This window comes from Ramularia collo-cygni (assembly GCF_900074925.1).
Source record: "Ramularia collo-cygni strain URUG2 genome assembly, contig: RCC_scaffold01, whole genome shotgun sequence".
Classification (NCBI taxonomy): Eukaryota; Fungi; Ascomycota; class Dothideomycetes; order Mycosphaerellales; family Mycosphaerellaceae; genus Ramularia; species Ramularia collo-cygni.
This window is the reverse complement of record NW_019716255.1, coordinates 2,258,842-2,273,847: the sequence shown is the minus strand read 5'-3', so window position 1 is coordinate 2,273,847 and position 15,006 is coordinate 2,258,842. Positions and strand designations below refer to the sequence as shown.

General features: G+C 52.4%; 8 protein-coding genes; 4 read left to right on the top strand and 4 right to left on the bottom strand.

Moving 5' to 3' along the window:
* Positions 1-2,253: 2,253 nt before the first annotated feature.
* On the top strand, positions 2,254-3,024 carry RCC_00797 (uncharacterized protein; the record flags this gene model as incomplete). Its single annotated transcript, XM_023765991.1, has 1 exon — positions 2,254-3,024. One exon carries the CDS (start codon positions 2,254-2,256, stop codon positions 3,022-3,024), a length of 771 nt encoding a protein of 256 aa, XP_023621759.1.
* A 776-nt stretch (positions 3,025-3,800) lies between these two features.
* RCC_00796 (uncharacterized protein) lies at positions 3,801-4,570 on the top strand (the record flags this gene model as incomplete). XM_023765990.1 has 3 exons in its annotated part: positions 3,801-4,030; positions 4,083-4,372; positions 4,434-4,570. The coding sequence occupies 3 exons, from the start codon at positions 3,801-3,803 to the stop codon at positions 4,568-4,570; spliced, it is 657 nt and encodes a 218-aa protein (XP_023621758.1).
* A 239-nt stretch (positions 4,571-4,809) lies between these two features.
* On the bottom strand, positions 4,810-5,655 carry RCC_00795 (uncharacterized protein; the record flags this gene model as incomplete). Its single annotated transcript, XM_023765989.1, has 1 exon — positions 4,810-5,655. The coding sequence occupies one exon, from the start codon at positions 5,653-5,655 to the stop codon at positions 4,810-4,812; it is 846 nt and encodes a 281-aa protein (XP_023621757.1).
* A 260-nt stretch (positions 5,656-5,915) lies between these two features.
* Positions 5,916-6,650, bottom strand: RCC_12258 (uncharacterized protein; the record flags this gene model as incomplete). The annotated part of the gene is made up of 1 exon (XM_023765988.1): positions 5,916-6,650. One exon carries the CDS (start codon positions 6,648-6,650, stop codon positions 5,916-5,918), a length of 735 nt encoding a protein of 244 aa, XP_023621756.1.
* Positions 6,651-6,947: 297 nt separating this feature from the next.
* RCC_00794 (uncharacterized protein) lies at positions 6,948-9,167 on the bottom strand (the record flags this gene model as incomplete). Its single annotated transcript, XM_023765987.1, has 1 exon — positions 6,948-9,167. The coding sequence occupies one exon, from the start codon at positions 9,165-9,167 to the stop codon at positions 6,948-6,950; it is 2,220 nt and encodes a 739-aa protein (XP_023621755.1).
* Positions 9,168-10,087: 920 nt separating this feature from the next.
* On the bottom strand, positions 10,088-11,551 carry RCC_00793 (related to oligosaccharyltransferase 48K subunit; the record flags this gene model as incomplete). XM_023765986.1 has 2 exons in its annotated part: positions 10,088-11,343; positions 11,410-11,551. The coding sequence occupies 2 exons, from the start codon at positions 11,549-11,551 to the stop codon at positions 10,088-10,090; spliced, it is 1,398 nt and encodes a 465-aa protein (XP_023621754.1).
* Positions 11,552-11,735: 184 nt separating this feature from the next.
* RCC_12257 (probable NADH-ubiquinone oxidoreductase 9.5 kDa subunit) lies at positions 11,736-12,108 on the top strand (the record flags this gene model as incomplete). XM_023765985.1 has 3 exons in its annotated part: positions 11,736-11,849; positions 11,930-11,999; positions 12,065-12,108. 3 exons carry the CDS (start codon positions 11,736-11,738, stop codon positions 12,106-12,108), a joined length of 228 nt encoding a protein of 75 aa, XP_023621753.1.
* Positions 12,109-13,250: 1,142 nt separating this feature from the next.
* Positions 13,251-14,303, top strand: RCC_00792 (related to arylamine N-acetyltransferase; the record flags this gene model as incomplete). Its single annotated transcript, XM_023765984.1, has 1 exon — positions 13,251-14,303. One exon carries the CDS (start codon positions 13,251-13,253, stop codon positions 14,301-14,303), a length of 1,053 nt encoding a protein of 350 aa, XP_023621752.1.
* Positions 14,304-15,006: the final 703 nt, after the last annotated feature.

Genomic DNA, 15,006 nt, shown 5'->3' with positions numbered 1-15,006 from the left:
TTGAAGACAATATCTCAACCATCTGGCACGTCAGCGTTGCAGCACCATTGCAGAGCCTCGTTCTATTCCTCGATGTCCTAGAAGAGATGCACGAGCATAAATTGACTGTGCGGTATTAATGAGAGGCTTGTTGACGATGTGTTTGAATCATTTGCGCGCGAGATCTGCCCAAAAAGGATGTAAAGAAGATGAAGGGGATTGAACCCGGTCCATCTCCGCGGAGCAAACGGATTGGAATTGGCTCGCCGTAACCACCCCGCCACAAAGCCCTTCCCTCCGGCCCACACCCAGACGTGCTGCAGCGGGAGATCGTGCAGAGGGTCGCGCGGGTTGGTCGAGCCTGCAATGGGAGAAATGTGTCGGCGTCTCAACAACTCCGTCGAGGTATCAGCATCAAAACGCTGCACAGATACGGCGACTAAAGAGATGATTCTCGAGCAGCATTGAACCAGTGAACTTACGGATGCAGTAGATATGGCGCTTCTCTTCAAAGTGGGCCTGCTAAGGCCATATCCCCAGTCCGAAAAAGTCCAAAAAAAATCCAGAAGAGAAATCCAAAAAGAATAATTCAATTGTTTTACATATGTGATCTCGGCTGGCGTACACCAACTCGAGGATCACAGCGGGTAAGCGGACAGGGCTAACCCTCTGATAACCGGTGAACCCCGCGTCGGCCGTCATGGCTCTCTCTACATGATGCAAGTGAAATTTGAAATGAATATATTACTTACCAACCGTTCTACCGAAGTAGGTGCGAGGAAGACTTGGAGATTTGGATGGCCGGAGACTGACAGATGACTGTGGACCCTGGCTTGCGGGACCTGCCAGCGAGGGCGGGATCTTCCAGCGAGGGCGGGACCACATCAGGATAGGCACCAATCCCGGTAGCAGACCCGAAGACACCGCACAAGGCTAGCCAAAGAGGTTTGGATGCTCAGAGACACCAAACATTGTCCGGAACGGTATGGGATCATCGCGGGGAAGGCCATGCGGAGACCGCGCGGGACAAGTCGAGTGGTGTTCCAATGCGGCCAACACGTCGACAACACTGGATGGAGAAAGGCGTCCCAGCTTCAAACATTGCAGACACACAACTGGATAGGCCGGAAGAGCGTGTCCATCTGCATGTGCCTACATCGCCGTACAAGATGGCATGAGCAACGGCTATTGCGGACGTTTCCAGATTTCCCAGGGTTCCAGATCAAGACAACGACGACTTAACATAAGCCGAGCACTGCCCACCAGCTCACAGATGGGAACTCGGGCCATTGTGATGGCCTGGGTGCGAGGGTGGGTGCGAGGGGTGTATCCGGTCGTCGTATCATCTCGATACTCCCAAGGCCAAGGGCTGGAGACTGCCGACTGTCAAATGGCGAACAGACCAGCCACTGAGCATTGCTTTGTCGGATCGAAGCCTCCATTTGGACCATGCTGCCTCGCGAGTGGTTATGGGCCACTCTTTGCCAATACGCTCCATGTGTTGGTTACTGGCTCTGGCTTAGGTCCATGAAATCCGAGACGGCATACGTGCTCGTGCCCTGGATAATCCCTGACCAGAACCGAGTAGCTGATGCGTGGTTGTGGTCCGGAGCTTTAGGATAACGGTCAACGTTTTGACCGGACTGATACAATTGAAGACCCTATCCATGTTAGCAGGCCTTACGCCTGAAATTGCACATTTGAGTGGCGTGGAATGAACGCTCCTTGGTTGTTGTGACCGCCAAGACACGTGAAGGACGATCTCGTGCCACGGTGGATGATCAATGCCGTATGGGGCTGCTGGACTTTCTTTAAGACCATGTGAAGACCACACCATCTTCCAAGGAACTCTCCAGTGTTTTGGCGTTCACCACATGTTAAATGCATGTACGGGTGCGCCGGACGGTGCGGGAATTGTGAATGCTGAGGCAGGTGAGGTCGACGTGAATTTCACTTTGTCGGCACGACCCGAAGACCCATGGTGCCCAGGCCCCACGGACTCTGGCCTGTGATGCTCCTTACTTCCTTATGCGTCTCTGCCTTCCTTCACCTCACAAACGAACAATATCCATGCGCTGATTGTTACGTTGCGGAGGCAGGAGCTTGTCGCCATGCTTCATGAGATCAAGCATGAGGGGACAACGGATCCGTACCTTATTCTTCACCCGGGTACCTACGTCAATATGACCCCATCGATGTGTAAAGWAGGTCCAACGACTCGTCATCTCAGTAACTTATGCCTCACTTGCTTGCAGCGTCCCGCCAGCATATCCCATGCTTTGTCTCGGCAAACGACCGGGTATCGCTCAGCAGTTCAAAATCACCACCACCACCATGTCTCACCCACAGCCTTTGAGCTATTCAGCGGCATTGGGCCAAGGCGCCTCCTCTTCGCAGCCGAACACGGCTTCTCGCAAAGAAGTTCAACCTTCTGCACCTGTCAGCCGCCAACCCGAGCCAGTACGCCCCGCAAAGCGTTCGCCATCGCCCTCTCATGTGCCTCGAACTAGCGCGACAGAAGACGATGTATTTGTCTTGACACTCCTGACCGACCGCGCACATCACGACCGTATGACTGCGCTGAGAAAGAAATACTTCCCTTCAAAGATCAACAAGCTTGCCGCACACTTGACTCTGTTTCACGCATTGCCGGGAAGTAAGCTGGAAAGTAGCATTTTGCCTACCATTAAAGAGCTTGCCGGTCAGACTGCCCCGTTCCATGTCCGAGCAGAGTCTCCTTTTCGCATGAAAAAGGGCTTTGCAGTCTCGATATCTGAGGGTGGCAAGCAGGGTGGTGAAATACACAGAGCACTGCAGGGCCCATGGAAAGCCGAAGGGTTCCTCAGCGACCAGGACGCTGGTGGTGCACGACTCCACTACACTTTGATGAACAAGGTGGATGATGAAAACGCCGTCTCGAGTGCATATCAAGAGCTGGTCGAGAATTGGCGTGGTGATGGAGGCATGGTGGAGGGTCTCGCTCTTTGGAGATACGAGCGAGGGTATTGGAAATGGGTGAGGAAGTTCGACTTCGATCATGCATGACTGTTCGATTTCCGTCAAGCGACTAGCAACTCTGGTGATGGGGAGAGATACAGCGGCTTTGGCAATAACACGAGCATTGAAAGGGGCCGCCCATGGACGAGACTGGAAAACTCCGAGGCGTCCGTTGGACAGGCTTGTCGACCGCTGCGAGAGGAATGACAGGACGCCTGGTTCCGAGCCCTGGACAAGCGTGGTCGATGTGCAGGTTGCGTCCCATAGACGAACATTGGATCTGGCCGCGCGGCATACCTCATTCAAATGTGATGCAGCAACAGATCCTAAGCTCACTTGCAAGAAGGCAGAGAGCCAACTTCATCCTTCTTCCGGATTTGGCGTTTTGCGTCCGTCTTTGCAATGGCCGCGGCTGTCTTCGCGGCCTCTTCGCGGCTAGGTTTTCGCGTCGATCACCACGAGGTTGGCAGTCGGCTCGGTCCACGCCAAGCGCCCTTGATGTTTCACCAGTGAGCCTAGCAGTTGGAATCGCCGGGGCCACATGGCCAAGCCCCAGGTCAATGGAAAAAACCCAAGGAAGAATTACGCTGCTTCGGTCGGCCGACATCACGGACGGTTCGAAGCAAGACATCGCACCAATAGCGGGCTCTCGCCATGCCATAGTACGTCCTCGGGAGGCAGTTCCCGCCGAAAACTACGTCTCAACCTAGTGGACACTGTTCTTGTAGAGGACTACATATAACATCCAGTGAAGTTCCAGCGAGCAGTTTTAAAACGTACCCTTAGACTAATCGTTCAAACGCCTTTTTCGATCACTTCAAACAATGCATTGGACTTTGGCCATCTCGGCTCTGGCTGCCGCCGCCCTCGCGATGCCTCAAAGGCGACAAGAGGAGAGCACCAGCGACATACGTACCCTCACCTACAATGAAACCGTCGTCTTCCACCATAACCTCCACCGTGCCAACCATTCGTCTGTCAACATCACCTGGGACGAAGACCTTGCCAGCACCGCACAAAAGATTGCGGACATTTGCAACTTTGAACACAACATGTAAGTTGAATGAATCTCTCCCTCTATTCGTATCACTCTAACCCAAGTGCAGGACGGTAGATGGTGGAAATTACGGACAAAACTTGGCTGTGGGTATGCCAGCTGAGAATATATCCTACGTTATTTCCGACCTGTTTTACAACTTGGAGGCGCCATTATTCGCGGATAACTACAACATGGCACAGCCACCAATAGAAGACTCCTTCGCCTGGGGTCACTTTACACAGCTCGTCTGGAATTCTACCACACGAGTCGGCTGCGCCACACAACACTGCACGAGCGGAGTGGAAAATGCTATCGGCATATCACCTCATCTCACAGTCTGCAACTACAAAAGTGCTGGTGAGTTCCTTACAGAGCATCTTTTCGATTTCATCGATCAAAGCTAACCTTTTTTGGGCAGGCAATGTCCAATCCCAGTACGCTAGTAACATTGGCGAGCCCCTCGGCCACCCAATCGCAACTTGGGCGAACAGCACTGGTGTCCCAGCCTGTGAGCTTCTCGATTGTACCACCACTCCGGCGCAGAATGAATCGTGATTAATGATTACCACAAAGAATGAACAAGACTTGAATTACAAATCTCGCGAATTTCACATCCGACTCCCTGACTTTCTCAAGACATCGACGGTGATTCGATTGAATTTGATCAAGACTCGGTAAAAGCGTGGGCTGACCGGCAAGAGCCTTATTCCGATCACTTTACAAATTACAAGGTCTCTCTATGTCGTCAGTCCAAGCATTGCCAATCTCGGCATCTTTCTGGGCATCGCAAGTGTTCATCTGTACGCAGCATCCAAATTCGACAACCAGCCCGTTCCGTTCGGATCCGCACAATTTTCGAAGCCGTGCATGGCACCATACGATACCAGGTACAGCCGCTTGCTCAGGGTGATGAAGACCTCCTTGTGGGCTGGTGTCTTTTTCATGTGCATCACTCGAGCAGCAAGAAGCGCTACTTCCAAGCTATGCTGTGGGTTCTCGGGCGCGCCTGCAAGATCGAAGACGAGTTCTCCTYTGGAACCTTCACGTGCGAAGCCTAGATCCATGAACAACGAAACAATTGTTTGCTCAGCCTTGGTCATGTTCGTGAGCAAGTGATCTTCCGCCAAGAAACGTCCGAGATCGATCAAAGGAAGATGCGGGATGCCTTGGTAGGCTGGACCGCTGTATGTCGAACGAAGTGATTGCAAACGTCGCTTTGCCTCCTTGAGATCTCCGGGTCCCAAGGGCTTGCCATTGGCAGATATTCCATCGAGAAACGCGTCTGCTTCGTCCACGAGCTGCTTACGATCCGCCGATGCAGCATCAGCTTGACATCTCTTGCATGAGCACTCAAAGTTCCACATGCTTGTGAGCGCCTTGCGTTGCTGGTATTCTTGGGAGGTATTCAGATAGGCGATGAAGAGCTCTTCACCTTTCTTGATGGGTTTCACAGCCCTTACGACCATCATGTCGCCGATGTGTGAGCGATGAACGTTGGACAGACAGCTGTGGTTGAAGAGGGAGGCTSGGGTCCAGATCGCCTCGGAACCTTCAGTATCTTGCGGACCACTTCGCTTTCGCTGCTCCATACCATGCCATGTGCTGACGGAGTTGAATCTGAATGCATTGCATCCTACCATATCTCGGACTTGCTTGCTAAGAACCAGTTAAAATCGTACGAAGTGTTGGGCATGGCAAGCGTACGGAAAACTGAATTGGCCTGGATGTCTAGCAGGCGCATCCACCCCATCTGTCAGATTGTAGAATTCATCTTTCCTAGCCGGGCTGTACCTAAAAGGGAAGGAGAAAGGTTAGCGATTTCCTAGACAGTACCGGTATGGCTCATGGCCCGATCAGACATCCCCGAAATACCCTGCATGGCTTCTGCCCTTTGATTTACTTACTTCAGCAGCTGCACGACTTTCGACGAGAGATCAGGGAACTGGTCAGACAAGATCTCTGCTGGGAACTGGACAGCAAAAGCTTTCTCGCAGAGAACGAGATCTCCCATGTGAAAGTCTTTGGTGGCGAAAAGGCCTCGTCCGCAGTTTGGAGTGATACCGATATTGGTGTTGGAGATAAAGCTGGCGTGATCCAACTCTCTATTCATCGGATTCTGGATCAGCTCCTCGAGCATCTTCTCAAAGTCGTATGATCCCTCCGTTTCCTCTGCCAATCGACCTTGAATACACCCCAGCATACCAGCACTACCTTCCGTGGGCTCGATCTTCTCCGCCGCCTGGACATACTCGGATGCTTTCTTGAATGAGCGCATGCCATAGAATCCCTGCCCGGCGGTGAGAAACGCGAGGCGTCGATTCCTGATGCTCTCTTCGCCGTCGTGTTCGGTCAGACATGCAAGCGCTGCAATCGAATCATCGACGGCCAATTCGAAGCGAGAGAGATTGAGATTGGCTTGCGCGCGCTGATTCAGGAGCGTGGATTGCGATAGCTTGTCTTCCTCTTCGAGACGAATGGCCAAGCACTGGTCGTACAGATCGACAGCTCGTTCGAAGTCGCGAGAATCAGCAGCCGCGAAGGCTTTTCCCTGAAGGTCTCTCAAGTGCTGTTGCTCCGAGTCCATTTGAGGGATCAGAAGTTTGCGAAAGTAGCGGCATGCTTGTGGAAAGTACATCGTTGAGTTATGTAAGGGCGTGTGATTGCTCGCAGCGTGTGCTAAAAGCATGGCTTGCTCGAGAAGCGGATGTTGTGTTTGCGCGCTGCTGAGTTGGAGTTATTCTAGCAGCAAACAAAGCGGGTCATGGAAGATGGGAGAGAGAAATTTCAGGTGTTGACATCACTGTTTCATTCACTTGACATTCGCTCAAACAACTAGGGTATGATTACTTTTCGCCAAGTGATCTTCCAAACGACCAGATGGCTTCACAAGCTGCTCCATCGATGCTCCGCGAAAGACATTCTGAGGCCCAATCTAAGTGAACCTCCCGTGATATCCATATGTCGTCCCGTATCCAATGCGGTACAGTTCCTCCGCCAACGCCTCCAGCTGATTGCCCACCTTTGAGTTGCCCTCTTTGAAATATCCGGCTGCAATGTAAGTGGCAGCATGGATGCCAGTAACGTCGGGACGACAAAATGGTCGAACAATGGAGACGCGATCTTTCTTGATCGTCAACTCGATACCCTGGTCCCGCAGAACAGTGAGTCCGGCTTCGCGGACTTTCTTCTCCTGGCCTGTGAGTATGTAGGCCATACAGAGCCAATGATCGAGATCGTGAAGACCAAGGCGTGGAAGATCTTTGAATAGTGTGCTGTCGTAGCTATTGGCCACCTGAGCGCGGTATTTCTCTGCTCTAGCAATCATTCCAGCCTTGGGAGGATTGGTCGGGGAGAGCTGGTTGGTTTCCGTCAAAGTCTTGGCTCTCTTGATCATGGCGATACGAATACGTCTCAGCACATCGGGAGTGGCGCGCTCTGCAACACACAGTCGACAGCTACATGTGAAGTTCCAGCATTGCTTCAAATCGTTTTGAAACTTCGCATTGTCGTCGYCTGGATTCTTGTACCTCTGTAAAATCTCCTCGTCCTTGGCAATATCCTTCGTGGCGTGCACAATCATCATGTCGCCGRTGAAAGCTCGTTGAGCATTCCCAATACAGTCGTGATTCATGAAAGCGGCCGTCACCCAGGCTCCGGTCGAGCCGCGGGTGACCTTCTCATCGTACTCCGCCTGTGCCATTGTGGTCGTTGGAGGGCAGCCGAAGCCGTTGAACTCCAGGGCCGCTTGGACTTGAAATGTGTCCACTGGCACAAGGCCGTCCACGAGTGCGCTACCGGCCCTCCGAGCGTAACCACCGTCACATAGGGTGAGGAAGCGCTCTGTATGCTTTGTGCTGTGAAGCATCTTGTGAACCGTCGCGACTAGTCTGGTAAAGTGTGTACCACAGCTGGCACTATCTCGATTGAGGTTGATGATGACGGTCTGCTCTGTGCCTTGGTCTTGTTCATATGCCACTGCGAAAGCCTTCTCGCACAACACAAGCTCACCGGCGCTGATCGCGACCTTTGCAAAAAGACCATTGCCTCCTGTCTTGCTGCTACGTGGCTCAACTTTGGCGTCGAAATCGGCATGATCCAGTCGGGTATGATATACATGCACCGACTTGACCATCTGTTGGAAGTTGTATTCGCCTTTTACTTGCTCTTGGAGGCGGTCCTGGGTTCGTGCGAACTCCCGGGTTGCATCGTTGTTGCTGGGAGCTGCTTGGATCGCCTTGCTGAAGCTGTCCGCCGCCTTTGAGAAGTCACCAAGTTCATATGCGGCACACCCAGCACGATAGAGGGCCTTGACATTGTTCTCCAGCGCTTTCGGCAAATCTTCCGGCATAATCGATGCCTCCGCGTCAGTAAGGGCCGCTTCGAAGCGGTGGAGATTGAAATTCGCAACAGCTCGATTTCGATGGAGGTCAAACTTCACGACACAATCTCGCTCATCTATGCAGGCACCCAGCCCTGCGGTATAGAGCGCGACTGCTTCGCGGTAGACCTTTTCTCTAAACGCTTGATTGCCTTTGACCTTCCACGCCAWGGCATTTTGGTGGCGATCTGGAGATGGGGAGCGTAGCGCAGATGGAGCTCTACCATCGTTCTCTTGAAGGAGAACCAAGTCCGAAGGGTGTTCGATACGAACAATCACCCCTCCATCCATGGTGACTTTGTAATATGGCTGCTTGATGGCGAGGATGGCATTCTCGGGGAGAACCATTTCTGGCGTAAGACCAATCTCGAAATTGTACACCGCGATCCTGTCCACGTCGCCCGTGGAATCGACAATGGCGCCTTGTACGGCCTGGAGACGAAGAGGGGTACCGAACACGCGAGCAAATAAAACCTTCCCAAAGTGGTTCTCCTCCAGGCGTAGCTCATCGATTGTGATCGGTGTCAGATCCGTCAGGGGTATGGTGCAAGGTGCATATGAGTATCCGACCACGGTTTGCCGCACTGCGTACATGCCATTGGATTCCGCTGCCTTCACCGCCGCCGCCTGGCTGGGCGAAAAGCTGGCCTCGAGCTGTGATCGCGTCGGTCGGTTGTATGCGCGCTGACCTTTTCTGGCAATAGCGGTGTTGAAGAGATCCTTCTGACGTTTCAATAGGTCCTCGCGCTGCTCGGCGATGGCGTCCGGATACATGATGGTAGTGATGGAAGTTGCGGTGGCAAGTTTTGCGACGATGTTTGGCGGAGGAAGTGAAGCGAAGCTGTCAAGTCAAGGCAGCGTTTGAGCGGCGGTCCCTCCAGCAAACAGTGCTCCCGAGAACTAGCTGGGAGATATCTTTCTCGGGGCTGTCGATATGAGGATTCTCTATCGGTACAGGACATCTTCAGTCAACAGTCATGCCCACAGTGTCTTGAGACCTCGCTCTTTGCAGGCTCGACGATTCTAGGCCTGCTAGAACCATCGCGACTAGCACAGTGGCCCGTTGCTCAACCAAGCGAGCAGTTCAGAATGCTGCTTTTGTTGGCGATTTCTCATATCGACAGCTCTGCTCTTTCTCAGCGGGTCGGGTTCCAGATCATGCACGACAGCTCAGTCTGCAGGCGCCTAATATGGCATGCCGCTAGAGAATTCGAGAAAGGCCTGCCATGCACAAGCCCGAAACGAGTTGAGCGCTTCAAGCGTGCCCACCTCGTGTGCTATCGGGCATGGTCGAGCTACACGTCCGAGTGGTAGCAACCAGAGATCATTCTGCTAGGTGTTCAGCCTTTTCCAGGTGAATGAACTCCAATAAATCGCCTCTGCGTGGAGCAGCTGAAGTGGAGGCACCTTCCCTTGCCGCGAAATGATTTACTCCTGTGCCATCAATCCTATGCATTGAGGAAAGCTGTCCAAGCAACTTGACTCAATGGGACTCTCGCTACCATCTACTTCTTGTCTATCCACGGAGTGGCTCTCGCAAGACGGTCCACTGAGCCTCACTGTTTTCAGCCTGTCAGCAGCGATGAAGGAGTGCCCACGGGCTTGTGAAGGACAGACAATGTCTCGTTTTGAATTTTCCCTATTCTTCGGTAGTACTACATAATGCACATATCGTAAGATCTTCTTCTCCACTTCTACCTCGTCTTGACCTTGTTCTCGGCTGGTTTGGAGTACAGCCACAAAGCAACGAAAATTACCCATCCTCCCACAGTCACCCAAATACCACTGATCCATGGCCATGCGGCAGAAATGACAAAGGATCTTGGCCACTCGTCGTGTGCGAAATGCCTCACCGTGACTGTTCTCTTCTCCTCCACATTGGTCAAGAAAGGTCTCCTGTACTCCACGAAGAAGTTGAAGATTCCGTGTTGATCTGGCAGCTTGAAGTCCGCCTCGTACAGACCTGGGGTGTTGGACTGAAGGTTGATTCTGTGGAATGGCGAAAGCATGCTGAACTCCAGTTGAACGTCATCATCCGCTGGGGGGTGGAAGGGAACCCAATGATCCATATCCCACTCGCTCATMTGGATGGAGTAGTGCACATCATTCTTGATGCGATAGATCTCGGGGTTAATGTCCACGTTGAAGCCTGCGGTTGTGGTATTCTTCAAGCCCTTCTGGGCACCCTCATTGAGATAGTGCTTCACCTCATCAACCTTGAGAACACCCAACTCTTTGAAGGTCCAGGCAGACACCTTCTCCGCGAACGCTCGGTTGGAGGTCGTGACGGCTGTGGACTTGCCGTGAGGCGTTTGCACGGTTGCGTCGAACCATTTGTCCTCCAGGGCTTCCGAGGATCCGAGCACGGTGAAACGGGCAGAGTTGCGGGCCTGGAAGGTAGACACAAGAGCGATCTGCCAGCCAGTAGCAACCACCTCCTCCACAGCATCCGCCTCTTCCTTTGGATTGTAAATGTACGAAGTGCTGTGTGCCTTGACCGCCGGAGCTAGCAGAGGAGAGGCATTGCCTAGCATCTGACCCACGGCGCGTGGAAACGCAATCAGTCCATCGGTGGCGAAGAAGTTGACAACCCCTGCCTTAATTGCAGATGGAGAGGGGGTGAGAAGAACATCGTGCGCCTCCGCAGCAGACTTGATATCGTAGTTGAAGTGGTCCACGACCAGGCTGTTTCGGTCTGCGGGTAGGTGAATGTCCATCTCGAGTAGGAGGCTGCTCAACGAGCTCGGCACCGCCTGTGCGCCTGAGAGCGCCAGCAAGACATTGCTTCCGGCATTGATGAAATCGACGAGGAGATTTGGTGTAAGCGCAGGTCCCAGGCCCTTGGACTTTACGGGCAGCAGGAGCAGGTGTGAGTAGGCGGGTGCGCCATGTGCGAAGAGAGAGAGAGATGGTGTTTTAGGAGATGCGTATGTTATTTGAAAGCCTCTTGCTGTAGGAAGGATGGGTCAGTACACGGGAGGGAAGACGGTAAGGTATCGTTTGCATGCCAGCTTACCCTCCAGATCGCTCCAAAAGTGCGAGTACTTGCTCTTGTCGGCGTCATCCTCAATCACAACGAGCAGTTTGCTGCCCTGCGTACTGAGCGCGGCAATGCAAGAGATCAGGCCAAGGAACAGGCCAAGCAGTGGTAACCTCATGGTGGTGGTGGTGGGTGAATGTCCGTAACGTCACAAGGGAGACTGACTGCCGGCACGCATTGGGGCACGCAACGTAGCTTCAGCTTGCCAAGCCAAGCTTCGAGCGCGGAGAAGAGGCCGCGCTTGTGGTCGACTTCACCTCTGCCAACCGGCCATCGTGCTCAAACATCCCCACATTCACACCATGGCGCCCGTGCAATTCTGGTCAACGCCGCTCACATACCTCCACTGGGCGGCACGGAGAAAGCCCGCGATTTTCTGGTCCTTCATCGTTGGCGGGATGGGTCCGATCACAGTTGTATGTCAATGGCATCCCCGCCCGGCATTGCAGACTATCGTCACGGCCAAGGACGAGTTCTTATACTGACTTGAATCCAGCTTGTTGTTCCTCCAATTCGTGAATACCTTGGCGATGGACCACGAAGGGCGATTCCGTTGACGTACCCGAGTGAGTCGCTTTGAGGACGCGCCTAGCGCAAAGGCCAGTATACTGACAAGTTTCCCGTACGACAGTTCCCAAAGGTCCACGAAACATTCCAACGGGATACGATGATTGAGTGGTGAGGAGAGGCAGACTGAGCTGTGCGGTGACGGTGTTCGTGCAGAAGAGCAGTGCTCGCGGAAGCAAGTTAGGGCACGTGGAAGAATGGAAGAAGCAGCCGGCGTTTGTGGTGCTCAGTTCCAATCTGGCAGAAGCGCTGAGGATCGTCGAAGAAGATGGTGTACATACCGAGAAAACGCCAAAAAATATACCCAAAACAACACACGGACTGGAGCACTTCAGAGCACCTTGCACCATGGCATCATGCTACAACCGACAGCAGCAGCCAGCCACTGATGGCTCCTCGGGGTCGATATGTGGCTTTCCATCTCCGCCTTTCCTCGCGGAGCTAGCCAGCTCGGTCTATACAAGGGAAGCACGCGCAACGGTACCTCACAGATCGATTAACAACGATATCGGTCCCATTTATGGGCATTATGTTGTGCTCGGTAAGCGGCGTTCATTGCAAGTCACGCCAGCGATGATCTAGCAGCGGTCTGTTCCTCGAATCTGGCTATCATTTCTCAGCGAAATCCGAAATAAGACATCGCTTGCTTGGTTGGTCATCATCTCCCAAACTCTGTCATGCATGTTCTACCTTTCAGTAGTTTCAAGCATGTTAATGAGCCACGATCAGGTCGACGTAGACATGGCAAGTCTGGCTCGTTTGTGTAAGCGATCAATCCATGGGATGTTCTCAGTATCCTGAGGGCTGTCACCTATTGCTGGAAGAATATATGCATGCCTACTGGTTGGAGTCCTGGTTGTGTATTATGCAATGTGTTTGTGTAATAGGTGTCAGTACTCTCAATATAGTTGAGAGCCTTCCGACACCTCCCTTCTCCACTCCCCTGACTGTCGCGGGGTAAGGGTTAGGGTTGGGGTAGTGCGATATTCTGGAATCGGTCGGTCATGTAGCACCACACTCTTATATATATATATATATATATATGTGTGTGTGTGTGCGTATATACACATACATATCGCCCGGGTCGTCAATGTGCGGGTTGAGAGTCAGAATGTCGAATCTCGTCAACGTGGACATATCTTACACTCAACTTTCTACTGCGCTACAACTATCGAGAGCTGCAGCTCGATGTTGATAGTTGAGATGTCAGAGCTCCAATCTCTTCACTCAACGTTAGCAACGACATCAAAATGTCGCATTCTTCAACCAGCGCCTTGGTGACATGTATGCCCACGCAAAAGGCGGACAGACCTCGATACAATCGCGAGCAGTTGGAAAAGTACTTCCAGCGAATCCAGCTTCCTGAAAAATATCTTTCCTCGCCAGTTCTCCGCGATGCCACGCTCGCAACATCTCGAGAACATGGCCTTCCCCTATTGAAAGCCCTCTACCGACACCATCTAGCCAGCGTGCGGTTCGAGAATCTAGAGCTCCATTATTCGGCCCACATGAAGATATCGTTACACATGGATGACTTGTACGCCAAATTTGTAGAACGGGGGCTGGAATTCGGAAGAGGAGGCAGATGTATGGAGAACAACGGCTTCTTCGGAACAGCTCTGAGGAGTATAGGATACGATGTGAGAAATTGTGCTGGTCGCGTGAGCAGAATGCAGTCTCCCGATCCCGATGTCCGAGAGCGATATGGAGATACGTATGATCCGTGGAACCACATGCTCAACCTTGTTAAGCTGGACAGTGTCTGGTACGTGGTAGACGTTGGTATGGGGGCCATGGGCCCCAATATCGTATACCCGTTGCAAGATGGATTGGAGGCTGTAGCCATGCCACCGAGACGCATCCGTCTGCAGAAACGAATCATTCCGGAACACTCTGCGAGATCTGATGCAGATGCGCAGAAGCTATGGTGCTATGACRTTTGCAGGCAACCCGATGTGCCGGAACAGGAACGAGTATGGACTCCGTCGTATTGCTTCACCGAGACGGAGTTTCTTCCTCAGGATTACGAGATGATGTCTTGGTTTACTTCGACGAATCCAAAGTCTTTCTTCACATATAGCGTCCTGTGTACGAAACTACTACTGGATGACGAACAGGAAAACATCATTGGCGATATCACCTTGTTCAATGATAAGATGCGTAAGACGGTATACGGTCAGCGTGAGGACGCAACAGAGCTCAAAACTGAAGGGGAGAGGATCCGGGCGTTGAGAGACGCTCTCGATGTACATCTGAGAGAGGAAGAGATTAATGGTATCCCACTGGAACGGAGACTAGGGTAGTGGTGGGCATCTCCCGACAATACATGTTGCGACCACCATAAAACAAGAAAGTGTATAGACATGGAATGGCGGACTCGCAAACCTCACTCAAACTGCCCGCTACAATGATCCCAGTTGAGTTGAGCATCCTAGTGCCGTGCAGACCGGCAATCTGCGGACCAGTGCAACACTATCCATGAAGCATGCACATCAAAGTGGATCACAATCAAAGCAGTTCGGAAGTACCGAACGATCGGGCTGTGGGGTGAAACAGCCATGTCGTTTGGCGGTGCTGTGTGAAAATACGATTTGACACGACATAAGATCCTGGTCGTGTCAACTGGGAAGGAATCCATCCTGACATAGTTCAACATCGCACAGCTGTACCATGCTGGCGCAGATGAAGTGGTCGAACCATTACCTGTGCTATTGCGTTCCGGTATTATTCGGGGTGAGATTATCATCATAGGTGTACTGTTGCTCCCAACCAACCACCGGTTCTACAAAACAAGTTCATGCTCTTCGAATACCCTGGAAACGCGTGAAAAAATCTTCCCTGTTGAACTGAATAGACTTTGTGGATCATCGTTGCGATCGCCCAACCTTGCACGAGGCGCGTCTATGCCACGCTTTGTCGCTGACGACCGGATGATCTTCTTAAATGTGGATCCTCGTCGTCGTCGTAGCCACCTGAAAGATGGTGTCAGTTTCCAGCGGCGATATA